General features: G+C 49.2%; 1 protein-coding gene across 3 annotated transcripts in view; it reads right to left on the bottom strand.

The window, feature by feature from the left end:
* Positions 1-26,891, bottom strand: part of ADAMTS12 (ADAM metallopeptidase with thrombospondin type 1 motif 12) — a 260,203-nt gene that overhangs the window by 57,674 nt on the left and 175,638 nt on the right. The window contains exons 19-22 of one of the 3 annotated variants that reach the window (XM_036020227.1): positions 25,017-26,141; positions 16,947-17,099; positions 8,190-8,366; positions 5,054-5,232 (exon numbers count right to left, since the gene is read on the bottom strand). The exons of 1 other annotated variant lie outside the window; for it this stretch is intronic. In XM_036020227.1, coding sequence (XP_035876120.1) covers positions 5,059-5,232; positions 8,190-8,366; positions 16,947-17,099; positions 25,017-26,141 — 1,629 coding nt within the window. In that variant the 3' untranslated portion in view covers positions 5,054-5,058. Of the gene's footprint in view, positions 1-5,053; positions 5,233-8,189; positions 8,367-16,946; positions 17,100-25,016; positions 26,142-26,891 lie in introns of those variants that run through there. One more of the 3 variants, XM_036020229.1, reaches the window with a different exon arrangement.

Here is a 26,891-nt window from a genome sequence, read left to right as displayed (position 1 = left end):
CCTCCCAGAGGGCAGAAACTAGTTCCTCTTTTATTGTCCTGCATGGCAATTGGGTAAGTATTAAACACAACCTGGTATTCAATAAATCCTCATTGACTGATTGGCCAAAAAAAGAAACTGCTGCATGGCAAATTCTGGAAAACCTGATAGACCCAAATCATACCAAGCATAGTTTCCAACCACAACTACATGAAACTAGAAATTAGCTCCAAGAATAAAGCTGGAAAAGCACACATATCTGGAGGTCAAACAACATGCTGCCGAACAACTATTGTGTCAAAGAGATAAGCGATCAGAAGATTCATAGACCCAAATGAAAAGATAAATACAACACACCACAGGTTTTTGGATACAGCGAAAGGGGTACTAAGAGGAAAGTTAAGAGCAGTACAGGCCTGCCTCAAGAAACGAAAAAATCCAAGTAAACAATCCAACATCACACCTAAGGAACTGCAAAAAGAACTAATGAAGCCCCAAGTCAGCAGAAGAAAGGAAATCAGAAAAGGCAGAATGGGAAGAAATGAAATAGGCAACAAAAAATAGGAAAAAAATAGTGAAACAACAGCTGGTTCTTTGAAATAATTAAACTGACAACCTCTGGCTGGGCACACTAAGGAGAGGAGAGAGAACACTCAAGTAAAATCAGAAATGAAAGAAAAATTAGACAGGACACCACAGGAGTACAAAGATTTATACAAGAAAACTATAAAAGGCTTTATTCTACCAGATTTGATGATATAGAAGAAAAGGACAAATTCTTAGACATATACAACCTTCTCAGAGTGAATTATGAAGAAGTTGAAAACCTATAAAGATTGATCACTAATAAAGAAATTAGAATAGTAAAGTCCTCCAAAAATAACCCCTAAAGTCTAGGACCAGATGGCTTCACTGGTGAATTCTAACAAACATCCAAAGGAAGTTCAATACCAATTCCTATTAATCTCTTGCAAAATTTTAAAAAAGAAGGAATACTTATAACTCAATTTTCAAGGCCAACATTATCCTGGTACCGAAACCAGGCAAAGACAACACACAAAAAAGAAAATTATCGGTAGCCAGTATCTCTGATAAACACAGATACAAAATCCTAAACAAAATCCTAGCAAATCAAATACAGCAGCACATTGAAAGGCTCACATATCATGATCAAGGGGGGTTCACTCCACGAATGCAAGAATGGCTCAACGTGCACAAGTCAGTGTGATACACCATGTTAACAAAGATACTAATCACATGATCATATCAATAGATGCATAGAAAGCATTTGACAAGACACAATATCCACTTAAGGTAAAAATGCTCAATAATATGGACATTAAAGAGAAGTACCTCAACAGAGTAAAGACTACATATGACACGCCCTCAGCTAACATCCTCCTGGAGGGTGTAAAACTGAAAGCTTTCCCTCTAAGATCAGAGAGAAGACAAGGATGCTGCTCTCAACAGCTATTCAACATAGCACTGGAAGTCCTAGCTAGAGAAATTAGGCCAGAAAGAGAAATAAAGGCATTCGAATTGGGAATGAAGAAGTAGCCCTGGCTGGCGTAGCTCAGTGGATTGAGCGCAGGCTGCGAACCAAAGTGTCGCAGGTTCAATTCCCAGTCAGGGCACATGCCTGGGTTGCAGGCCATAACCCCCAGCAACCGCACATTGATGTTTCTCCCTTTCTCCCTCCCTTCCCTCTCTAAAAATAAATAAATAAAATCTTTAAGAAAAGTAAAACTGTTGCTATGTGCAGATGGCATAATTCTATCTATAGAAAACCCTAAAGTCTCCACCGGAAAAAAAAAAAAAACCTTATTAGAAACAATGAGCAAATACAGTAAAGTTGCAGGAAGCAAAGTCAATATACAAAAACTTGTGTTGCTATATACTAACAACAAAATATCAGAAAGACAAATGACAGCAATCCCATTTGTAATTGTAAACGAGACTAACATACCTAGAATAACGTAATAAAGGAGGTGAAGGAATTGTACACTGAAAACTATGACACTGTTAAATTAAATAAGACTCTGAAAAATAAAAAATATTCCGTGCTCATTGATTGGAAGAATTAATATGGCTAAACTGCCATATTACCTAAAGCAACATAAGATTTAACAAAATCACTATCAAAATCCCAATGGGATTTTTCACAGAAATAAAACAAGAATTTCACAAATTTGTATGGAGCCACAAAAGACCCCAGTAGCCAAAACAATCCCTAGAAAAAAAGACAAGCCAGAGGCTTCACATTCCCTGGTTTCAAACTATACAACCAAGCTACAGTAATGAAAACAGTCTGGTGCTGACAGAAAGACGGACACATAGACTGATGGAACGGAATTTAGAACTCAGTGATAAACTCACTAATTTCTGACAAAGGAGCCAAAGACACACTGTAGGAAAGTAAAAGTCTCTTCAAAAAATGGTGCTGGAAAAACTAGAAAGTTACTTGCAAGAGAAAGGAACGAGACTGCTATCTGATACCGCTCACAAAAACTCAAAATGCACTCAAGACTTGAACCAATAAAATACACTAAAGAAAGCATACAAACTAAACTTATGGACCTTGATCTCTAGGGGTTTTTGTGAACTCAACCCTAAAGGCAAGGACAAGTAAAAGCAAAAAGAAATGAATGGAATTATGTCAAACTAAAAAGCCTCTGCACAGCAGAAGAAACCATTAACAAAGCAAAAAAAAACATCCAAATTGGAGAAGATATTTGGAAATGACACTTCCCATAAAGGGCTAATATCCAACATATATAAAGAACTGATATAACTCAACAAAAAACAATCTAAAAATGGGCAGAAGACCTGAATAGACACTTATTCAAAGAATACATTCAGGTGGCCAACAGGTAGATGGAAAGATGCTCAACATCACTAGTTGTAAGGGAAATGAAAATGAGATCACAGTGAGATACCATCCACACCTGTGAGAGTGGCTGCTATCGGGAAGACAAGGGCTGGGAAGGACGTGGGCAAAGGGACCCCGGGTGCACTGCTGTTGCTGCAAAGGTAAACCTCCATGGGAAACAGTATGGAGGTTCCTCAAGAAATTAATAATAGAGCTCCCATAGGACTCAGCAGTCCCTCTTCTTGCTATCTATCTAAAAAATCTGAAAATACTTATCGTAAAAATACATGTACCCATGTTCATCGCAGAACTATTTACAACACCCAAGACGTGGAAGCAACCTAAGCGTCCTTCGACAGAGGACTGGGCCCAGAAGATGTGGTGCACTCATACAGTGGAGCACTACGCAGCCAAAATAAAATGGAATATTGCCATTCGCGACAACGTGGATGGAGCTTAAGGATATGCTGAGTTAGTTACATGGGAAAGGACAAGGACTGTATGAGTTCATTTAGGTGCGGATATAAACAGAAAGTGACAACCAAAAAACAAATAGTAGGTACAGACAACAGAGGTTACCAGAGGGAGAGGGGGGCGGCGGACAGATGAAGGAGGTCAGGGGGTCCAGCACATGGTGATGGAAGGAGACTGCACTTAGGGTGGGGAGCCCACAATAAACTGTACAGATGTCATGTTATAAAACTGTACCCCTGAATTCATTTAAGGTTCTAAACTAATGTTACTCCAACACATTTAATAAAAAAAGAAAAATAATATGTTCCAGGTAAAAAAGCTCACATGTACGAGAAGAATGACCAATGAAAATAATACAGTAAAAGCCAAAAGAAAACATAGCACATGCCAGCATTTGAGCTATTCATGGGCGTGCAGGGCACCTATACAGCTATGAGCAGTGAAAAGTGCTAAGAAGAATACGGCAGCCCCTAAATATCTGGGGCACAACATCTGGCAAAATACTGCAATGGTCTTTGTTATAATTATAACCATCAAAATACGCTTACATAAGAACGAGTTACTTTCAAAAGTATTTATAGTTGAGGGGATCCGTATATCGGGGCCTCTGGGCTCCCCCTTCCCCACCTGGGCCCTTGACCTTCCCCAGCTGAGAAGGTAACCAGCTTCATGGACGTGCAGCCCATTGGCCTGTACCTCGTGCCCAAGTGGCGTGCCTCTCACCTCTTGACTGGGCTTTCTTGTTGCCAGTGAGACCTGAGAACGGTACCACCCGCCCACACATGACTAACCCCAGACGATGGAGGGCGCTAGCGGTCTGAGGGGCGGCCAGTGCTGGGAGACAGAAGCCGGTAGACTTCTCCTCTCTTCCTGCCCCTGGACAAACCACCCCAGGAGGCAGCGGTTTGTGCAACTTTTACTGACATAAGGCCTTTCTACAATGAGTAATCAACTTCCCCTGCTACCAAAAACAGTCAGGCTGGTAATGCACCGTCACATGTCTGACCCCATCTTCCCTGCCTCCTCCCCACCCCCCCTTTTTTAATCACAACTGCTTCCCTAGTGTTGTATTTCCTAATAAAGCAATCAATTTTGCCTCAAATTTTGATTTTCTAGAGTATCCAGGGTAAGGCAAGTTATAGTGATGGCTGAATCTGTCATGCAAGAATTTTTATTCATTGTAATTTATTACATTTAATAATTTTATTAATAAACTGGTCATTTTATTTATACAATAAGTACATTCTGAATAATAGTAAATCTTTTCCTTATTTATAGTTTAATTATTTTTACCTGTCTCTCCATCAATTTGGCTGCTCGCCTGTCCAGTTAACCTGCGGACGCCGAGAGACCCGGGCTCACTAAGTCAGGCGTGGCCTCCAGCATGAGGGCGCTCGCAATTCCCACTTGCTCTACAAAAAGTCAGAGGCTCTAGGGTGTTCGGGCCCCAAAGTGCCCTTCCTTAGGCTTTGCAGCTCTGGGGAAATTCTGGTATTCGATCTGTTATCTTTGGAAAGTCTTTGATCTTTTTCTCTTCTGAACCCAAGACAGGGGACTGACCACGTGTCAGCTAGGAGTGAACTTGGGCACACTCAGAGGCCTGTCAGACGCGGAAGAAACGCAGAACCAGAACAGACAGAAACGCACCGTGAGTCCATGGACACACTGAACGCTTCCAATGCATACACACACATTGCTTCTGAAACCGAAAGGAAACAAATGCTTTTTAAAAAGACTCAGTTGAAGAGCACACAGCTGACTCTTACCTGGTCCCAGGTCCCAGTGGCCCAGAGGCAGCAGGGGTGCCCGTTGCAGGCTGCGGTGGACACGGGCCTCTTCGCTGGATCACAGGGGCCCCTCGGACAGGCCACTGCCCTCTCCTGCACTCCGCCTCCGCAGGACCTGGAGCACTGGCACAGGATGGGGGCGAGGTTAGGTAAGAATCACAGGGTGACGTCTGCAGCCACCATCGGGTCTGTGGTGCCCAGTGTTACTACGGGCGTTAGCATCTGCCCTGGACCCTGCGGCAGCTGTCACGGCCCCTGACAACGACCACTCAGCCTCTCCGACAGCAGCGAGGAAATGGAAATAGAGAGGAGGGAGACTGACAATGGGCATTCTGAGGGCAGGAGCAGGAGCAAGGAGCAGAAGATGCCAAATAGTTCAACGGCAGATAGTAGGTCAAACAGAAGGAATTCTGGTCAAAAACCTAAATGAGTCGTCATCCCAGAATGGACGTTGTTATCTGCGTTTTGCCTTCTGGCACCAGCGTCTAGAGACCAGAGTGTAAAATGCAGGCTTTTTTACGATCAGCTCGGACGGCTGAAATGGGGAGCGTGCACATTTGCAACACGATTTTGTTCACTTCCTGTTAAAATGGGACTCGGTCTTCCTTTCCCACCACATGAAGCTGAGAATTAAATCATCTGTATTCCCAGTGGGGGAACGGGTAGGTGTGCCCGGGGTTCTGATGCCCTGCTCACAAAATCAATCTGAAATGACGAGTGGGGTTCCCCAAGGGACGCAGTGCTAAAATGTGCCAGGTTTTTGCTCACTACAATAATGTTTAGGATCTATTGTCTCATCTTCCTGAAGCTTCTAGAAGGAAGTTAAATAATTCACCAGAAGTCTTTGAAAAGCACCTTGAGTACTTTGAAAAAGCTCAGCACCTTGAAAAGTCTTCATTAGGGCAAGGTAACAACCACCACAAAACAAATATGGTTGTCAACACCTTGCCCATCACATCAGATACCACAGAAAACAGAAATGATGCACACTTAACCCTTTATGCTCAATAAAAAAACTAACCTGTTGCTTTCACAACATTCCAACCTTGAGAGTCAACTGGAATTTTTTCCCATTTATTGACTCTGTTTTTAATTGCATGAGGAGAGGAGAGGGAACCCACATTTGGGGCCCTTGTGTACACCTACACGTGTGCATATAGATTCGGGACCCCCTGGTGAGCCCTCTCCAGGAAAAAGGGACGAAGAAGATATAAACCAGTGGTCCTTGAAGAGTGGTCCCCAGACCAGCAGCTGCAGCAGCTTCTGGATACTTGTTAGAAATACAAAATTTAAAGCCCCACCCCAGGCCCCCGAATAGGAGACTCTAGGGGTGGTGGGGTCCAGGAGCCTGAGCGGGAACAAACCCTCCAGGTGATTCTGAGGCGTGAGAGTTTGAGGCCCGCTGGAGAGCAGACATTCCCGCGGCTGAGAAGCATCTTTTGCCAGCAGCCTGGGCTGGCTGCATTCACTGCAGGGGCCCAGGGCCTCCGCATGGGGCGTGAGACACGGTGTACAGACATGGCAGCATCGTGGCGGCTCAGGGAGAGCCCCTCAACATGTTAGCGCCCCGACAGCTCCCAGGATACACCCAACTGGCTTTTGCATTTCCCATCTCCATTGCTCAGAGCCTCAGAGGGAAAACTTCCAACCTTGTGGTTTGCTCAGAACAGAGCAGTTTACAAGAGAGGGTGGTGGGAGGCCTTCCAGGAACAGTGTTCCGGGAACAGGCTTGGGACTGGGGCTCACGGGAGCTGCTGAGCAGTACAAAGGATACCTCTTTTTCATAACCATAACTGCTCAGCCTTGAGAACCCACCAATGCCAGTTCTCTGATGGGGCAGTCAGAGCCCCTCTGCAGACTCCGGGGTTCCGGAAGCCATCGCCAGGCTCAGCGAACACGAGTGCTCGGAGGCCTGAGCCCAGAGCACGGGCTGGCAGGCACTTCCGTTCTCCGGAGCTGGGCAGGGAGGAGGAGAAAGAGGCGGCAGGGGTGGCTGCTGCCCCAGAAAGCACCAGGCATTGGCCCAGAGGCTGAGAAACTGGTGTGACTGGGTGGCCCAGCAGACAAGTCAGTAGCTTTAGGGGACTCAGTCTTCCACGGTGTGACCCGAACTCTGCATCCTACGGTTGTGCCTCTCTGCCTTCCCCTCCCTGGCCCATGGTCGCTTCCTCCAAAAGTGTTCTTCCTTTGCTTTTTCCTCAGTCCACTCTTTGTGCTCAGTGCCCTCTGGGCTGAGGTCTGCAGCAGAAAGGGCACAGGCACCGGAAGCTGCCTTAGGCCTGAACTGGCACTCCTTCGGTTTATACTTTCTAGCTGCGTGAGCGCGCGTGGGTCTCGGTCTGCACCACAACATGGCATTAGCGAGCCTCCGATCCAGGCTGCTGTGCAAGTTAAACCAGGTGCTGCAGGTAAAATGCCCAGCTCACAGACACTCTCAAAACACGCTGGGTTCTTCTGTTCTCCTTTCCCACCCTGCACGGATGTGTTTGGGACCGGTATTTTGTATCTGCTGAGACATCTACCTATTGGCAAGTTAGATCATCACACTTGACCAAAGAAGGGTGCCCTTGTTTGCACGTGTTGGAGTAGGACCAAGACCCAGCCGGCTCTGGGCCCTCACAAAACAGAAGACGCAGGCCTGAACAGACAGACACACGCACACACACTTTTTATTTGTGCAGTGGTCTGGGCGTCTAACTGAGAGGCGGGACCCGTGCTAGACCGAGTGTGCAGAGGATCTGGCTGTTTCCACAGCCGGATTACGAAGCCCGGGAGAAGCACTCGGGGCCCTGATGTGAACTGCTCTCATCGAAGGGGTCCATGGCCATCTCCCCGGCAGGGAACCCAGCTCCCCTGCACCTCCCTCGGGGAGACTGGGTTCTAATGAAAACGCTGACTCGTCTCAGTGAAAACCACAGGACACAGGCTTCAAGTTGTTGAGCGGGTCAGTCTCCCCCTCACTGCGTCGGGTGCCCAAGTGGAGGGCAGGACACAGGCGAGGTCCCCCCTGACACGCCTGGTGACACACTAACATGCGCTCTGCTGGCCTGGCTGTGAGGACGGCGCGCTGCGGACTGTACCTGGCTCCAGGGCTCCGCCTGCCAGTCCTTGCAGGGCTTGGGATTACAGCTCCTGCTCAGCAGCGGAGGAGGGCCGGCCAGGGACTGGCAGTGGAAGGGCCTCAGGCTCCGGTGGTCCCGGCTGTCCTCGCACTGCACCTCCCGGACCTGGAAGCCGCCGCTGCAGTTCCTGGAGCACTGTGGGGTGGGGGGAGGGGGGAGAGAGGAAAGGGGAGACCTGAGTCCCGGGCGTTCCACGAAGCCCTGCGACTTGCAGTCACGAAGAGGCTCAGCTCTCTGTCAAGGGAGGTGTTTGTTCTCCCTCACACGCCGCAGAGAGGGGGCCACTCGGGCTGCTCCCAGAGACCAGGCTCCCGAGTGTCAAAAACGCAGGCGTGGGAGGGTGGGGGTCGGCTGTCTGATGGAGCCGGGCGGATGTCCTGTTCCTCACTCACTGGTCACGCGCACGTGGGCAAGTCACAGACACATGCTGAGGCTCAGATGTCTTATCGGTAAAGTGGGGGTACAGCTGCTACCTCCCGGGGCTGTGCTGAAGGCTGCAGACAACCCTGGGGCTGGGGCCCCTGCTGGCACAGCGTCTGTCTCACCGGGCAGCGGCTCCCTCTGGGGTCTGTATTCTTTCCGGGTGACCAGACTGCCCACAAGGGCACCTCTCCGCCAAGCCACATCCACGCCCCCCTCCGAATCCTGCCATAACCCTGCCTCTCCGTGACTCTGAACGCAAGACAGGGCTACGCTTTCTCAAGTGAAGGGTCTGCTGAGAAACACAAACTGAGCAACGGCTCAGGGGTTTGACTCACCAGGCTGAGCAGACCCTGTCCCGACCCCCAACCCCATCTCCCTCACCCAGGTGCCATCACAGAGTCTTCCCAGCCCATGTTCCCCGGAAGCTGTGATGGAGGCCCTGCCCCTCCCCCCAGTCCCCCTCTTCCCAGGTGCCCGCCTCTGGGGAGCAGCCCCTTCACGCCGCTCTGTGTCGGTGAGGGGCGTGGCCCAGCAGGCTGCTAACTTCCTCAGGTCACAGCACACACGGACAAGCCACAGTCCCCTACAATCAAAGTTCGTGTGGCCTATTCCGGACAACTTCTCCTCTCAGCTGTCCGACCTCTTCGACTTTGGAAGTGACGTCATCCCCTCCCCAGTTAAATTTTGTTTGATCATCACTTGAGCCTCTATGACTCGGTCTCCAGTCTGTTCAGAATGTTACTACCTGCCAGAGCCCTTGGGCTTGTCTGGCTGCGTCACCCTCATCTCTCCTGGCCCGCCTGGACCGGCCTGGCCCGTCTGCGCACTGCCTGCACGCAGATGGGGACCTGAGGCGGGTGAGGTGCAGGCGGACCCCTGTGCTTCTGCGTTATGTCCTGAATGTCCCTCCTTCACAATACCCACCGGCCACTGCTCTCCCTTTAGGCCTGGGCTTCAGTGTCTGCCCCCCCGCCCAGATATCCCCCCGTCCCCCCCCCGCCACCAGAGAAACCTTCCTGGAACACCTTGAACCCCTGAGGCAGCTCTCCCTCTTATTTCCCTCAGCTCCTTCCAGCTTCTATCACAGGGACAGGAAACTCGCGAACAAATTGATTTACTGTGTCCATCCTTCTACTAGCCTCTCACTGCCATGAAGTTGGAACCCTGCCTGCCCCAGTCACCAGCGTGTCCCGAGCACATAGCACGGAGCCAGGCACGGCAGAAAGGGTCCATGCAAACCTCACACAAACCTCCTGAATGAGGCATGAACTCCGAGGAAAGGGCAGTGGGGGGCTGTCTGCGGGCTGCAGAGGTCTGTGATTACACAGGGATGCAGGACCCCTTTCCTTGCCCTCTTAACCCTTTCAGCCATCACTTCATTGCATTCATGGACGAGAAAATGCAGCCCTCCCTCCCAGTCATGTGTCCATGGCTGCAAGGGACGATTTCACGGGCCTCCTCTCTATTGAGTGAAACATCACACTCTCCTTCTGGCCATGGTGGACTAGTCATAGCTGTAGGGTTGTAGCTGGGAAAAAAATGCCTCATAACCTTTCAGTAGAGACAGATCCCAAGACACCACCCCCTCTTCTTCTGCCACCAGGCAAGACTGCAGCAAACCACCTGGCTTTAGTCCTTGGGCTGCAGCAAGGACAGATGTGGGCCTGGGCGATCGGGGGCAGACTGATGCTCTGATGCCCCCATGACCATCGCGGGTAGCCTCTCAGAGAGCAGCAGCGCTTAAAAGACAGCTATCCCGCCCCCTGGCCAAACAAATTAGGGACTTCGTTTTCTTGCCGTGCTATACATACACAGAGAAAGAAATAACTGCCAAATTAAAATCAGCCACAAAGGAAATGAGGAAGCAGGCTAATAATTTCCATACAAAGCAGCCGTTTGTGTGACCAGACAGACTTCTGGGAAATAGCACATGGTGCAAACAAGGAAGCTCATTACTAGGAAAAGGATCTTTTATGAGACCTAAGTATAAAAGGGGGTTTTAGTTTCTTATTTTCTATAGTCTGGCCTTCTTCCATTGGATTTTCAAAATAGCATCCCCTTTTTGTAAAGAAGGGATTCCCATTCAATGAAAAATGAAATGCATTAATATGCCGAACTCAGTAATAAGGGAAAACACTCACTAAAGCTATGACCTTTCTATTCCACTTTCAAAAAGTCTGATGCAGTCAGCACGAGGGCGGGGGCAGGATATTAAATCACTCCACTCCCGACACTCTTCTACCTTTGTGTGCCAAAGGCCAGTGATTATATTCATTTTCTCATTGCCCTACAGGAGGGTCACTTGTATTCCCGTTTCCTAACCTGTGGACCAGGCTGAGGACAGGGGCCAGGCTAACGAGAGCAGAAAGACTGGCTCACCCGCTGTTGTGACCGAACAGGCCTGCTCGTTTTCCAGCTAGTGCATCAGTGTGTGTAACAGACAGAGGCTGCAAACTAGACTGAGACAGAATGAAAACACCCCTAGTGCACAGCAGCCACTGGCAGAGACAGACAGAAGTCACAGTGATTTCTCCCTTGTGTCGTTCTTGACACATGAAACGCGCACAGTGCATTCGGGAGAGTACAGCAACATTAAGGAATGTCAGAGGTAAGGAGGGCAGGAGGCTATGCACAATTACAACCCTGACCCCGACCGGCTGCATAACCGTGGATCGACCACTTCTCTAAGCTCTGTTTCTCCATTGGTATTAGGAGGAGGATAGCCCTGGCTGGTGTAGCTCAGTGGACTGAGCATGGGCTGTGAACCAGGCATCACAGATTCAATTCCCAGCCAGGGCACATGCCTGGGTTGCAGGCCATGACCCCCAGCAACCGCACATTGATGTTTTTCTCTCTCTCTCTCTTTCTCCCTCCCTTCCCTCTCTAAAAATAAATAAATAAATAAAATCTTTTTAAAAACTTTATAAAAAAAAGAAGGAGGATAAACTAGACGACGAAACTGTTCTGACATTCTAGAGCGGTGTGAGTGTGTGGGATCAACAGACTTGTACTCCGTTTTGATTTAAGAATACTTCCTTGCTCTCCAAGTTGCATGCCAAACACTAAGCCAGGATACAGGAAGAATTCTTTTCCGCTCCCTTCCTTATGCTAAACAGATTCCTAAAACCCTTAAGATCAAATAACGCATTCCAAAAATTTTACATTGAACAGCACCAAAATTCAGTGTTCCATCTGTTACCCTCACCCCACCACCCCCACTTCCTTCCTTCCACTTGTTGGGCGCTTGTTACGGTCCAGGCTCTGAATCCCGATGCAGCGGCAGGGAAAAGTCTCATAAATGAGTAGAAGTAATGCAGGGTTTAGGTCATGAGCTGTCCATGACCTAGTGAGGGCACGAAGGAGGAGGTGGTCAAGTTCCCCGACGAGGTCAGGAAAGGCTTGCACAGAGGAGCCAAGGCTTGAGCTGAATCACGTGAGTAGATGCCCACTCGGCTGGCAGAACAGGGTGGGGGCATTCAGGGTGGACAGAACGGCACGCGGAGGAGCACGGTGCTGTGGGATGAGAAGGCTTGCTTAGGAACAGCGAGCTGGTCAGAATGTGAGAGCAGAAGGCGGGACAGGCCATGACCGAGAATGGTGGGGGCCACCACGGGGGCCCTCCTGGTCTGGACCTCAGCCCTCAGCTGGGGGGTTCTTAGGTTCCTGCTTCCTGGGGCCCCAAGGGCTTTTACTCAATTGGCATTCCTCTTTAGGGGTCCCTGAATCTGAGACCCTCAGGGGTGCCAAGGCAGGGTGATAGTTCAGACACACAACAAATTATATCCAGAGTAAAATACATGCAGTGGTTTTCAGTATACAACCCACCTTCCTGCTGCTCAACTTTTTGTTTCTGGGGACGGAAGCTCCCCTGTAACCTGCAATTCTATGTTTTGACTTTTGCACATTGGACTTTGCTCCTGGGAACGTGTTATGTATAAAAGTTGGGGACTGTTTGTATTTAGCAAGACAGTGGCTCTTTCCCTATTTAATTCATGTGTAAAAATTCACATCTAAAACCATGTAGCTCTGCCATCAACCATCTGTAAGATCCAATAAACATGGAGACAAGGAATAGAGTCAGACAGAAAGACGGGCAATAAGTGCAAATACATTAGCAAACACACGAAACTCAAGGTCATAGGGAAAAGCTGCCACTTTCCCTATTTTCCGGCAAAGCTACAGAAAATAAACTCAACCACCCCTGAAATAAAGTTGCAACATTACTGAGGTGGAAAGACAGAACACTCCAAGAGGAAAATGTAAATGTATTTCTAATTCATTTCAGAAATAATCAAGATCTCTCAGACTTAACCATGAAAAGGGCAGAACTCATTCTCAGGAAGATAATAAAGGGATGGTCAAGCCACCGGTTTGCAAAACTTCAGAAGATTCGGGCAGAACGTTCCACCAGGGAGCGTGGGAGCCGTGAGCGACAGGCAGCTTTGGCGTCAACCCGACTGAAGGGTTCTCCAGCTCGCCTGCGTCACTTATTGCACTTCTTCCGCCACAGCGATCACATTTCTTCGTACAGATTTTAGTTCTGGATTGCCACATGTCTTACAACGGATGTACATAGTTATTGTGTAGTCTTTCCTCTCTTTCTGAAAAGCTGTAATTCAACTGGCTCATCCCCCAGGTGATGGTTTCTTGAGCTGAGAGTATGTAGAACCAGCTAGTGATCAAGTGTTAGTGACAGAAACACTCCAAGCTTTCGTTTCCTCGAAACAAAAGGAATTATGAAGAATGTTCTGTAGTAGGGGAAAATTCAATTGTTTACCTAAAGCTCCTGTGTAAGGCTGGGTGCCTGGTGGTGTTTGGCAAATGCCAGGGCCCAAGGTAGGTCAAGTGCTCCAGAGTTCACGGACACTTTGAGCACCTTGTCTGCTCAGAACTGGGGAGGACACCTGGTTGAGCCGGTCACTCGGCTGACAGGACTTCCTCCACAGTCCCTGTCCACAGGCCTCCTGCCCCTGGAGGCCAGAGGTGAGCAAACACTAAGAGCCTGTCCTAGTCTTTATGGGAGCTCAGTTTGCCCCGGGTTTCACCCGAACAGTCTTTACCCCTGAGAGTTGTTTCACATTCTCTCTTCGGACCCTTTTAACAGCCCTGTGAGGCGGAGGCACCATCCTCCACTTCGTTTTTCAGAGGCCAGTAAGCTAAGGCTCCTACGAGGTTAGAGGAGTGGACCAGTGTCACATGCTGGTCAGTGACCGAGTTGGGCGTGGGGGCGCCAACCCAGATGTGTCGGATCCCCAGCCCAGCGCTGCTTCTAGGATTCAATTCCGCAGAACTGCTTTTTCCCAAGTCTGTCTTTGGGACAAGCCTGAGGACTACGGCCTTGCGTTGGCTCCGGACCGATTAATGCATCAAGAGGAAGCAAGTCAGTGTGAAAAAACTACTCCTACTCATTGTAAAGCCAGGGATGCGAATGTGAAGTCTCATTCTAGTGTCATGTATGAGGAAACGCCCACAGCGGTGGTAGCAGGCTTTTCAGCGAGGACCCGGGTGGTCCTAGAGACACAAGCCAGTGAAACAAGTGCCACTCGGACTGCAGTGGAGAGCTACTGGGGCGTAACCTGCAGCCCCCGGGTGTGACGCCGGGGGGTTCGCGTGAGGCTGCAGCCTGCCCTGTCGTCCTGTGAGAATTAAAGTGTCTCTGGATCTGGGGTAGAGGTCGGTGGGATAACGCAGAAGGTTCAAGGTGAAATTAGAATTCTTCCCTCTGAGAAAGTATCTGTAAAAGGCAAACCTGTGCCCCGGCTGGATGGCTCAGCTGGTTGGAGCACTGACCTATAAACCAACAGGTTGCAGGTTCGATCCCTGGTCAGGGCACGTATAGGAAGCAACCCATTAATGTTTCTCTCTCCTATTGATGTTTCTCTCTCTCTCTCTCTTTCTCTCTTTCTCTCTCTCTCTCTCTCTCTCTCTCTCTCTCCCCCTCATCAGTGAACATATCCTCAAGTGAGGATTAGAGAAAAAAAATTTTTTCAAGGCTAACTTATCAACTTAGAAGAATCTAAACCCTTTGGATATTTAAGGCAAAGCCAGAGGCCCACCTTCCTACTCTGGGTTCCGGAGGTTTGCCTCTGAGCGAGCTCACAAGCCCTGCTGGGAGTGACACTAAAGAGGCCTTCGAATCTTTCCCGTGCGTGATCCGCACTCCAGACGTCCTCACGACCTGGTCAGTCATGTGGGAATCGAAGCAGAGTCTGTCTCCATCATCGAAATTGAAGGTAAAATCTAAACCGACATTTCCAGGAAACCGTGGTGTATGCAGTATCCATAATGAGACTCAGAAAAAACAAATGTCGGTGCAATTGACTATTAGTAGTTAAATAGCATCCCTGACATGAGGTTTATCTTTTATCCTGAAAACAAAGAGAGGGACATTTTCTCTCCTGATAGGACGGGGTAACTTGGGGGGTTAGATTTCTCAGCTGTGGTGGTGACCACATTCTGGCAGAACCTGATGGCGGGTCACGTCTTCTACAGAACCACCAGGGGTGCTGTCGAGGTTCACAGTACCTGCCCCCCTCCCAGCCACAAGGGAGAGGAGGCCAGAGATGCAGGGAAGGGAGGGAAGGGAGGCACGGGCGGAGCAGGGCTTTCCGTAGGGGGTCGGGCCCCAGAGAGGGGCTTCCAGGCCTCTCGCTCAGGGATTTGTACCAGCTGGAATTCCTAGGATTTTAACTGGAGCAGCCTCTGCAAAGCATGAGCCATCTCATGCGCCTGCCCTCTCTACAAGCCGTGTCATTTCCACGGGGAGAATTAGTCCTGGCGATGGGACAGTGGGCCTTTAGGACTTGCTCAGAGATACAAGAGGTTTCTGGTGGCTTTTTGGGGGTATTGAAGAGAATTTATAGCCAAGCATCTAGTCCTTGTTGGCCCCTGTGTTTGTTATGCTTTGGCAGAGAAGGAAACAAGAGCCATTGTTCACCCCTGAAAGAACAATGGCGTGCAAACAGAGAAAGCGAGGTTGGCGGCGGGGTGGGGGGACCAAGAAAAGCCCAGTAATTTTCTCAGGGAGCCATCCCACTCCCCCTCTCCCAAATCAGAGTCTCACTCTGGGAAGCGCAGCCTAGAGCAGGTGCACACCATCCCGCACTCTGTCTGCCACGTAAGGCCGCCATGGGACCCAGAGCTGTCCCGGGAGACACCTCGCAGCACCGCTTGTAGGCTTGTAGGGGGACACGAGCTCTCCCTAGATGAGGACTCCAGCCCCGCCAGACCTCTGGGTAGCAACTGCTTTTCCCTTCTGTGTCAAGGCTGCGCAGGGAAACCGGCTGCCCAGAGAGAGGACAGGGGCCTGACGGGCATCCTAGGGTTGGGCTTCCTTGGCAAACAGGTGTACGCACGCATGCTCCCACCTCTGAGCCGCCTCCTGCCAGGTGGCTCTCACCCCACCACGGACCAGTGTCTTACAGCCTGGGTGAATCCCCCAGGGCCGGCTCCGCCCCATCCAGATGACAGGCCTGCTGGGCCTGGGTAGTGCCCCAAAGCACCAAAGCCAGCTAACCCTAAAAGCCAATGCAGCCCTTACAGGAACTCTGCAGACAGCACAAAGGAACGAGTAACCACGGCCCGATGAGCAAGGATGGTACAGGACATATACTTTAAAGACCAAATTCTTCTCTATGGCTCAGCTTTCTTTTTATCCCGAGTCTGGCAGATTGGAGGTGGAGCTTGCTTTGAAAGCACCTGCTGGGCCATGATTTAATTATACACGTGATCATGTGTAACTACTCATTCTAATGCTACACTTCAGTAATCTAGAAATAGCATTGCATGCTGGACAAGCAATTGATTATGCAAATTTAACTCCCTCCCCTCCCCCTCCCCAGCCCCACTTTGTCTGGCAAGGGAAAGGACAGGTGGATAAGAACAGGTGGGCTCAGAGTTCAGAGGGGGGAGGAGAGGGAATTTCAGGGGAATTTCAGGGGAAAAGGGGAAGGGTTTGCAGGAACAAGTATAAGGACACATGGATAAAAACTAGGGGTGGGTGGAAAGAGGAGGGGAGGGTTGGGTGGGTTGGGATGGGAGTAAAAGATAGAAAATTGTACTGCAACAATTTAAATAAAATTTTAAAAAAAGAACACGTGGGCTAAGAAAATCTCTGTACTTGTTCTGAGATTATCGTGCACAAGAGTAGTGGGTCTGGGGCAATGCCTATGACGGACTCACCCACTGTTTTACCAAAGAAGGGAGGCAGAAGGGAGGCGAGAAACCTACTTTCTTAGCAAACACCTGTAGAAGACCCCCCGCCCCTGCACACCCCCGAGCCTGGGGAGTTACCTTGCTCCAGCTGCCCACTCTCCAGCTGGCACACGGACGGAGGTGGCATTTCTTGGTGGGGTCAGGCTTCTGAATGGCCGCACAGTCGGCGTCCACCTGGGTGCTGCACTCCACGTGGCGCCAGGAGGCCCCCAGCCCACAGGTGGTGGAACACTGTGGCGGGGGACAGAAGACAGAGCTGAGCACCCCTTCCTCAGACGCAGCCGCCCACACCCTGCTGTCGGCATCTCCGAGGCTCTGCTGCTCAGCAAACCGCCCCTGGAGCTTTTAAACAACACACGCACCGGGGCCCCGCCCCAGGCAAATAGCCCGAATCTCAGCTGGTAGGGCCAAGGCACCAGTAATTTAAATGATTTCCCAGGTGATCCTCATAAACAGCGGGGCTGAGAACGCCTGACGTCTGTGGGAGGAAAACCCAATGCAAATTAGTGTCTGCTTCCCTTTAAAAAGGATGTGGGCTTGAGTGCCAAACTGCCACATTTCATACCAATTCTGTCCCGAGTGGACACCAGAACCAGGCACCTGCCTCTTACCAGCTCATACCCGCACCTCACCGCAGTGACGTTACCTGTTAGCCCTCTCCGTCACACACTGTGATAGAGGTGGGCGTTCTTATAAAGACACCAAGGCTTGCAAAGCTGGCTTGCCCAGGGAGGAAGACTAGGATTTTCTGCCTCCAAAATGCAGTATAATCTTGTTACAGCTGTTCTTCCTGACCTTGAGTGTCCACGGGCACCACGGGGACACCTGGCTAGATGCAGGTTCCGTCCTAGGAGGTCTGGGGCGCGGCTGGGGAGCTCACGTTTCTAACTAGGTCCCAGGTGGTACGGATGCTGAGGTCCTCAGACAACACCAGGGGTTAGAGAGAGGCTACCACGTTTCACTACTTGACTCCCTGGTGGTGAACAAATCAATCTCCCTTTGCCACACGTACAGCCCATTCCTCAGAAGATGTTTTCATTTATTTACAATTCTGAAATACCTCAGGTTGAGCAGGGGGCACCTTGAAAACTACACAAACCTTCCCCTCATAATTTCTTTTATTCTACGTCCTGATTCTTCCATAGGGCTGCTCTTACTCGCACTCCCCCACGCCTGCCCAGCCTCAGGAGGGGCTGTTCCCAAACATGCACAGCACAGCTCTGGGCTGTCAACGGGGTGGGAGTTCCATCTATGATGGTTTTGGAGGTTTCTTTTGTTGAGTTACAAACAAAAACCAGTCTTACATTTCTCTTGCTGCATTTTCACCCTGCACATAATGTCACGTTTTACTTTGTGCAAGTTCTTGTGTTATAAGACGTGTACGACACAACAGCGTTCCTAGGTAGATGAAGTTATTATATTGTACAATAATAGAAGGGAAGAGTAGCAAACAGCCTAGGTCCACTCAATATTTCCAGTCCACTCATGGGGGTAATCTCTCCTCCTTAAAGCTGTTTAGGGTTTGGTTTGGATCTCTCCTAAGTTTCTACCACCTCCTCCTCTGGACCACACTATGTGTACATAAGGAGACAATAACAGCTGAAGTGCATTGACCCCTGACCCCCGGTGGCCCGGGTGCTCACACCCATGCTCTTTGCTATGGGACTTGCAGCTCCACTCATCGGGCAGTGGACTGCATTGGGTTGGCCAAAAAGTTCATCTAGTTTTTTTCCGTGTGATGGCTCTAGTAGTGCTTAGTTGTCTTGAACTTCATTCGAAACGATTTTAGATTTTATTGCGACAGCTGTCCCACCAGTGTGCATTTAAAAAAACTTATCAAAGTTGGTGCATTTTTGTGTAGCTATTTTAATATTGAAGATGGAAGAAAATATGCAACATTTTTGGTGTGTTATGCTTTATTATTTCAAGAAAGGTAAAAGCACGACTGAAACACAAAAAGAAGATTTGTGCGGTGTATAGGGAAGGTGCTGTGACTGATGGAACGTGTCAAAAGTGGTTTGTGAAGTTTCTTGGCACTACTGACACTGTGGCCAAATAATTCTTCGCTGTGGGGCTGTCTTATGCACTGGAAGATGTTTAGCAGCACCCCTGGCCTCTACCCACTAGAAGCCAATAGCAGGAGATAGCCAACACAATCAAAATATCCAACTCAATAAAGTCATCGGTGAAAATGAAAAATGTGTTTTTTATTTTATGGAAAAAAACCTAAACAGACTTTTTGGCCAATCCACTATTTCCCCAGCTCTTGAATCAGGACTGTGCTTTCGACTTTGGCCAATAAAATGCAGTGGGCGGTGTTGCACAGTTCTCAAGCGGCCTTGCTTGTTCTGGTCCTCTCTCTTGGACCCCAGCCCTGCCCTGAGAATGCAGCTGGGCCAGCCTGCTGCAGCACGAGAGATCATGGGAAACAGGGCCGGGCGACCCAGCCAAGGCCATCCCAGCGCGGCCAGCCTTCAGCCAACACTCCAGCAGATCCATGACAAGCCAAGCTGAGATCAGCTACGCTCAGCCCAGATCAGCAGAAGCCCCCAGCCAACCCACAGACTGGTGAACAAAAACAAATATTCACTGAGGTGTTGTGGTGCTTTGCTATTTAGCATTATTATGGCAACAGACCATTGATACAACAACATAAAAGGTATTTTCCCCACATTTTCTATCACCTTCAGAGAGGCAGGGTACAATTAAAGGTCTGCAGTTGGCTAACTGTGTGATCTTTTGCAGTTTCCTAACTCCCCTAGCCTGAAAAATTGGTGGGAACGCTTGGACCTCCTTCACAGGGCTGTCGTGAGGACCACAGAGATGCCTTCTCATGTTCAGGATCAGGAAGGGCCTTCTGGAAGAAGCAGCCCGAAGGCTGATACTGAAGAACAGGCAGGATTTAAAATGGCAGAAGGTTTCAAGAGAAATGAGTTCAGATTTATGGAAGCTTCAGGGGGTTGAGGAAAAGCAGGAGGCGTTGGGTTTGAAAGCTGGATTACGTGGGGTTGGGAAGTCCATTTGGATGCTGGAGTGGATTTTATCTGCTCTGATAAGTAACGAGGAGACATTAAAGGTTTGTGAGCAGGAGTTTGGAATGGCCAGAAAATTCCTTTGGGAAGATGAATCTGGTAGTCCGCCATCTCCTGTGCTGATGTGTGGAAAGCGGTGGAGATGGGAGAGACCGAAGAACACAGACCGGCAAGGAGGTGTCCGGCAGGTGGCCCACACAAGAGGGTCTTTCATTTTTGACCACTGGGGTACCAGTGGCATTTTGCATGGGACACTTCTTCCTTACAAGGGACTCCCCCAAGAGTGGCAGGACCTCCACCATCGTTGGTAGAAGTGAAATGCTAATAGCAGCTCCTCCCCTCATCATTGCATAAAAGCATCCCCACTCTTTTCCAAACGCCTCCTACCATTTCATGAGATTGGAGAACACTGGGCCCTAAATTAACAGGAAATAAAGAGGAGATGACAGAATGATGAGGTGACACTGACAGAAAAACTATGAGGGCACTGTTAGTAGCAAGGGGCAGATTGGTATCAACGGCGATGCCGGGGTTCCTAAGACTTGGTGATGGAGAGGATGGAGTGACCACATTATGGGGGGGGACCCTACAGAAACAGCTTCTGAAAGAGGCAGAATAAAAAATTAGGGACAATGGGACCTTCAAAACCCCGAGTTTTCCTCCTGATGAGTCCTGATCCCCTCGGACAATTCTGTGTCCAACACTTTATTTCATCAGCGGCACAAAGGGAGTGGGCACGGAGCCCGGTCGTGAAGGAAACCCCGGCCAAATGCGGGACTCGGCTCCAGCCTTGCGGCTCTGGCCAGCTGCCGTCTGGGCCGGCTCCCTTTTCCAGACAACTCCCTGGAACTAACAGCTCTCAGTGGCTCCACCACGGTTGCCAAACTTTTGGTGAGCTATGATGCATTCAATAAGGCAGTTTATTTCTGTCAAAGTCGCATAATGACATTGGAGACAGAATTAATTCTGTGTGTCTTGACTGACCTCTGGGCTCAAAGACTCATCAGGTTTGATGTGTACTTTTATTTTGGTTTTGTTTCTTTGGATATAGTGATTTCTCATAGAATCCATGAATATTTAGCAATTAATTATCACAGGTAAAATATCTTCAGGACAAAAACATCAGAACACATTTGAATTTAATAATTCTACAGCTGCTTTGGGATTTGGGGATTGGATGAAAAGATAAGAGGCTGGGAAAAGAAACTACTTTCTGGGCCATCCTAAGGCTGCTTTTTAATCAAACCTTTGTATTCACTTGTGGGTGGAGAAGGGCTTGTCCTTCCTTATGAACAGTCCTGATGCAGGGACCCCTCTGTCTGCAGATGGTGACAGCTTCTCACAGGGTCTCCCCTCTGGGCTGCAGTTGGGCACCTCCCTCCACTCAACATAAATGCTCTGCTCCCCACAGTCACCAGTGCCCTGCTCATGGTCAAATCCATCACGTCCACTGCCAACCGTGTGTTCCTAGATATCCATGGCGCCATTTCTCTTGGTTTACATCTTAACTGTTAGACTACTCCTTACTGGTCCGTCACATGGGAGCTGTTTGTTAGCCGGCTTCTTGAGTGCTGATGTCTCCTAGAGTCCCATTGCCTCTTGGCATCCTGCAGGTTAATGGGGAGCTCCTTTCCTCTCAAGGCTCTAACCTCTACCTATTGGTCTTGCCCACCGAACCTTTCCTCCAGGTTTCACCCCTCTCGAGACCCAACCACACAAACACCTGCTGCCCACCATCTGGCTGTCCCAGAGGCACCACCAGGGTAACTCGGTCTGTAACTAAAGCCACCATCCCTCCTTTCTTTGCCTCTGTTAGGACTCACTCCTCCTATATGATGCGCGATATCTCAGTTTACAGGAGCTCCACCTGATGGACCCCAGGATTCCAACTGAAGAGTCCTGGCAGACTCCTCTCCCCACCTCTCCTTTCACGCCCCACATCAATTATGCACAAAGCCCTACTGATGCGAAGTTCTAAGCAGGGGTGCCCAACTCCCGCAGTTGGCCCAGGGTGGCTGAAAATGCAGCCCAACACAAACTTGTAAATTTACTTAAAACATTATGAGATTTTTGTGTGATTGCATGTTGCAATGTATTTAATGTGTGGCCCCAGACAACTCTTCTTCTTCCAGTGTGGCCCAGAAATGCCAAAAGTTTGGACACCTCTGTACCTAAAGGTATTCTGAATTTATCTTCCCCTCGTCATCTGAGCATTCTTGTCAGAGTTCTCACGCCTCGGCCAGACCACTGCAGGAACCTCCCGACAGGTCAAATCCCTTGTCCTCACAGGGTCCAGAATGAGCTTCCTCAACCACACACAGGGCTGTGTCATGCAGTGGCAGAGATGGCTAGATATCCACTACCATAAGCTTTCCTCTCTTCTTCCGGGGCCTGTCATTAGAATAAATTTCTCAGCTACCTTGCAGCTGGGTTGGGTCACGTGACTGAGTTCTAGACAATGGAGTGTGAGCAGAAATATTCTGTGCCCCCTTCAGGCCTGGCCCATAAAGCCCCCTGCAGGAGCGCCTCTGTGCTCTTCTCCCTTTCTGAGACTCGGATGGTGACTCAGAACAAATCTGAGGAGAGGGGGATGGTGGCAGAGCCCTTGTCAGCCTGGATTCCTGAATGACTGCATGGACAAGAGTCTCATTCTCTATAGCCACCATTGTAGGTCTGGGGCTTGTATTATTATGTGAGAAATCAACTTCTGTTGTAGGGAACTGCAATATGTATGGCTCAGTTTGTTACAACAGCCTAGCCTTGTGTGTGTGTGTGTGTGTGTGTGTGTGTGGTTTCTAACTTCATATACATATGGTACACATGTCATACTCTGATTATTCTGACATCAACTCTATACCTAAGTCTTTTACCACCTACTTTTTCATATGCTGTTTGACCAGGTTCTCCTCTTCTCAAGGCCCACCGTGTCTTTAATTGTAGGTGCCTTCAGACTACATCTCTGTGAACTAATTAACAAAATCACACAAACTAACTAGTAGCCTCAGTTTCCATACCGTGTTCTCTTTGTCTTTGAGTCTATGGAGGCCGCACACTGCCCAGACTGCGTTGACAGACAGAGGACAACAAGCCCGTTTATCTGTCCTTTAGGGATGCCCCATGTCTTTGGAAGGAAAGGTACATTTGAGGGTCCTACTTTCAAGTGCATCCTTTCAAGGACATTACTCACAAGGCAGAAAGAGGTCAATTTTATTTCCAGGCTGACCCCACTGTGGTGACAGTATAGGGGCCATTTGACCCTGTGAGCTCAAAAGGAACCATGGAGCCCTCAACATTATGGTAAAATACTTTCTTATGAACTTTGTGATTTTCTCAACTGTCTACCCAGGGTCACCTCTCAGCCAGAATTGTTTCTCTGCCATCTGACCAGAAAAGAAACTGCTACAACAGAAGGCAGACAGAGTGGTGATATTTCCTCATTGGCAAAGCGATGGGCCGGAGGCTCCAAGGTCTGCCTGCCTGGGGCCGAGTCCCTGCCCCACCACGCGGGAGGGTGTGGGGTCCTGGCTAGCTCTCAACTCCTCTCAGCTTCCGCTTCCTCATGTCTAAAACGGGGAAACTATTACTAATCTCCTTGGGTGGTGGTGAGGATTCAATGAGAGAATTCATGTTAATTAGCATAAAATCATGCTATTAAAGCATGGCGCATGCTTTATAAATGCTCACTGTCTATATCCTCTCCTCCTCATTATAAAGAGCCCACGTGAACTTTCCCAATGGAGAAAATATGACTGAAATGTCAGGAATCATAAGACCATTCCTCTGCACATGAACATCTGTCTTCCCTCCTGAACCTGTACCCTTTACGTGCGAATGGAGATGCTAAGCTGCTGCTACATTGACAGGAGATGTGATAACTTACTTAAGAAATCACATGTGAATCAATGTGAAAACAGGGTTTGAGTGCGAACAAAAATTTTTGAAAGCTTGATTTACCTACTAATTGCCAATATGGTCAATTCTGTGACTAAAAATAATGATTCATTCACACAAAAATTTTTATACAGCTCAGCTGTTCATCGGTGCTGAAATTCACTAGAGACAGCAGATTAGAGGGGAAAGAGTTAGAAAGGCTCATCATCCAAATGGCCAGTGTCCTTAGAGAAGTCGCAGAACCGTTGGAAATCTTAGTTTCTCTGCTTATAAGTTGATGTAAATCAGACCCTACCTGCTCCTCAGGGCTGTCAAAAGGGGGAAATAAGAGATTGCATATAAAAGTGATTTGGAAATTAACATGCTTTATAGATGAAATGTTTGCTTTTTTACAGTAGTTACTATTGCTTCACTTCCTTTTGGCTATAAAACATGAGCCATGAAATGTCATAAAAATGCTGAATGATTATCTTGCCACAAAGTCATCTTCCGAGTTGTGAAATAATGTTCACAAGGACATATACTGTGCACTTGAAATTCAAATGGGCGAGAAATGATTTTGAATTAGTTCTAGAAATGGAAAAACACACGTCTAGCCAAATGCCTAAAGCCTGAAAATAGGGGCCAACATTTTTTCATTGCGTACCTTCTCTTCCCTCCATATTCTAACTTGTTTGAAAGCCAAAACAATTTTTTTGTCTATAAGCAAACACCACCCTCCACCCCCAAGTCATTAATACAGTGAACTATAGAACTCGTTGAAAGAGTGTGGTGTTAGATTTACGTTCTAACTGTTATTACTTGACAGGTGTAATCGGGGGCTCAAACTCTGGCTCTCCGAAGGAAGTGCGCCCTCTCAGCCGGCCTTCGGCACAGGGTCGGCACTGGCTCCCACTGGAGGGGATGCTGGAGATGACCTGCCCTGGCTCCCTGCTCCACAGGCGCAGAGCAGGCTCAGCAACATGATTGAAGTCCCCACTGTCACACAGCTGGCTGATCCAGCCCTCACTACCTCTGTCCTCGTCTTCCCTGGAGACTCTTTTTTTCCCATTTTTGGAGTTACAGAGGCAAAGACTGAGGTGAGCGCATAAATCTGATTGCTTCACGCTGATTCTGCGTTAGAATGTATTTCCTACATGCCCATTTTGAAGTTAGCACAAGAATGCAACACCCCTCACTATTTCCCAGAGCAACACAGGCATGGGGCAAGCCATGGGACACCTACCTCCGTCCAGTTTCCAACGACCCAGTGCGCAGAGCTGTGGCCGTGCGAGAGCTGCGTGTAATTGGAGACGTTCAGCAGGAACCCCTCGGCGATCAGGCTGGTGGCATCCTCCTCGGTCAGTGCTGGTTCAGAACTCCATGTCAGCTCCGTGTTGCTCGGAAGTGCTGGGGCGTCGTGGTTCACTGGCTTTTCCGAGGGTGCTGGCTGGTGGTCTCCCCCCAGGGGGAGAGGAGCACCCTCGGGTTTTCCAGTGACAGTCCCCTCAGCTCTGGGTGTGCCATTTTTGAGAGCAGTGGGCCCTTGGCTGGGGAGCGGTCCTTCTGTCACTGTGCTGACAGGTGGCCACAAGGATGCCCCCCAAAGATAAGGTGTTGGCGGAGGTCCAAATGGCATTCCTGTGCTTCTTGCCCCCAAAGCATCCTTTCCTGGTGCTACGGTCTTGGTCCATATTACAGAGTTGTTTTCATCTGTGTTCTGGGGTTGTTCCCTGTCTTCCCCTGAGCCACTAGGAGCCTCTGTGTCTGGCCCTTTGCTCCAGGTATCGTAAAACGGAGTCACCTGCCACGTCACGGGGTTGCTGGACGATGACAACTCCGAACCGATCACAGTTGTAGCAAAAAGGTCTCCTTCTGAGGTAGGACCAGGGTCTGCATTGGAAACACGCTCTTCCTCTGGCTGGATACTCGGAGACCAGGTGGTGAGGGTGGGCTGGGAAGTAGTTCCAGTGGAGATGACGTGACGGGTGTCCAGCGCCGTGTGGGTGGAGCTATTCTGCCACCGATTCCCATCCGGGGCTCCTTCGGAGGCTGGGGCAGGACTGGGGCTGCCGACTGCCGGAGCACCTGTGGTCACAGGCTCAGGCGCTGCTGTGGGCGTGGCCAGCATCCCGGGCCCGGGTGTCGCTGGTGGGATGGGCTTGACAGGGTCACGCTCAGACGTCGGTGGCCTTTTCCCAATGAGCACTGTGCCTTTGCCGGGGTTCAGCATTCTCCGGCTGGACGGGCATTGCTGAAGGCCACACAGAGCTCGGCTGTTGGGCTTTCTCGCCGCGTCACAGGGCTCGTCGTGGTTCTTGGCGCACGTGACACTGCGAATCCGCACTCCGCCGCCACAGGACACGGAGCACTGGGAAAGAGGGACAGCGGTCATCCCGGGTGGGAAAGCGCATTGGTTCTCACACTCAGGTTCACTGCAAACCAGGGCGGGCCCACAGAAACTGAACTGTGCAGCCGAAACTTTTACGTTTTACGTGTTTATATTTTGTTTCTGCATTCGTCTAGTTTTCCGTGGAAATATGTATCTCCTGGAGACCAGCTGAGGCTCAGGACCAACCATTCACCCTCCACAGACTGAAAATACAAACCACGACTGTGTAAGTGAAGCCTCCCTGGGTTTTGAGCTACGGATCGTGGAAAGATTTAAATAAGTTGCCCACCTTTTCAAAGAGATAGTGATAGTATCTTTCCTTGGGTTCTGATGCTATTAAATTAATGTAAAATGTTTATGCACTCTCTGAAGTCTACTAAGTGAGTTCTGACGAACCTTTCCCTCCATATTGAGGACACTCAATGTCTCACCAGGCCTCAAAAGCTCCATTTTCACTTGCGTGCGTCAGGTAGAATCATATTAAAAGCCAGACACACTCACACATGAGAGTAGATCCCAGGCCTTTTCTGAAACGGAAGGAGGGTAGTTCATCAACAGTGGGAGACACCCTTTCCAAAGGGTTCGGTGCGCCCTGCAATCTGGGAGTTCTCGTGACCTCACTCACTAACTTCCAGTTACACTCAGAGAGTTAGATCAGCTTAATTTTGGGGATATGCAAAATGTATTTAAGTTGATGTGGCTGATAACAGCAATCTCCTAAACCTTGGT

Source organism: Phyllostomus discolor, chromosome 3 (genome assembly GCF_004126475.2).
Source record: "Phyllostomus discolor isolate MPI-MPIP mPhyDis1 chromosome 3, mPhyDis1.pri.v3, whole genome shotgun sequence".
NCBI classification, from domain to species: Eukaryota; Metazoa; Chordata; class Mammalia; order Chiroptera; family Phyllostomidae; genus Phyllostomus; species Phyllostomus discolor.
This window is presented reverse-complemented; position numbering and strand designations above follow the sequence as displayed.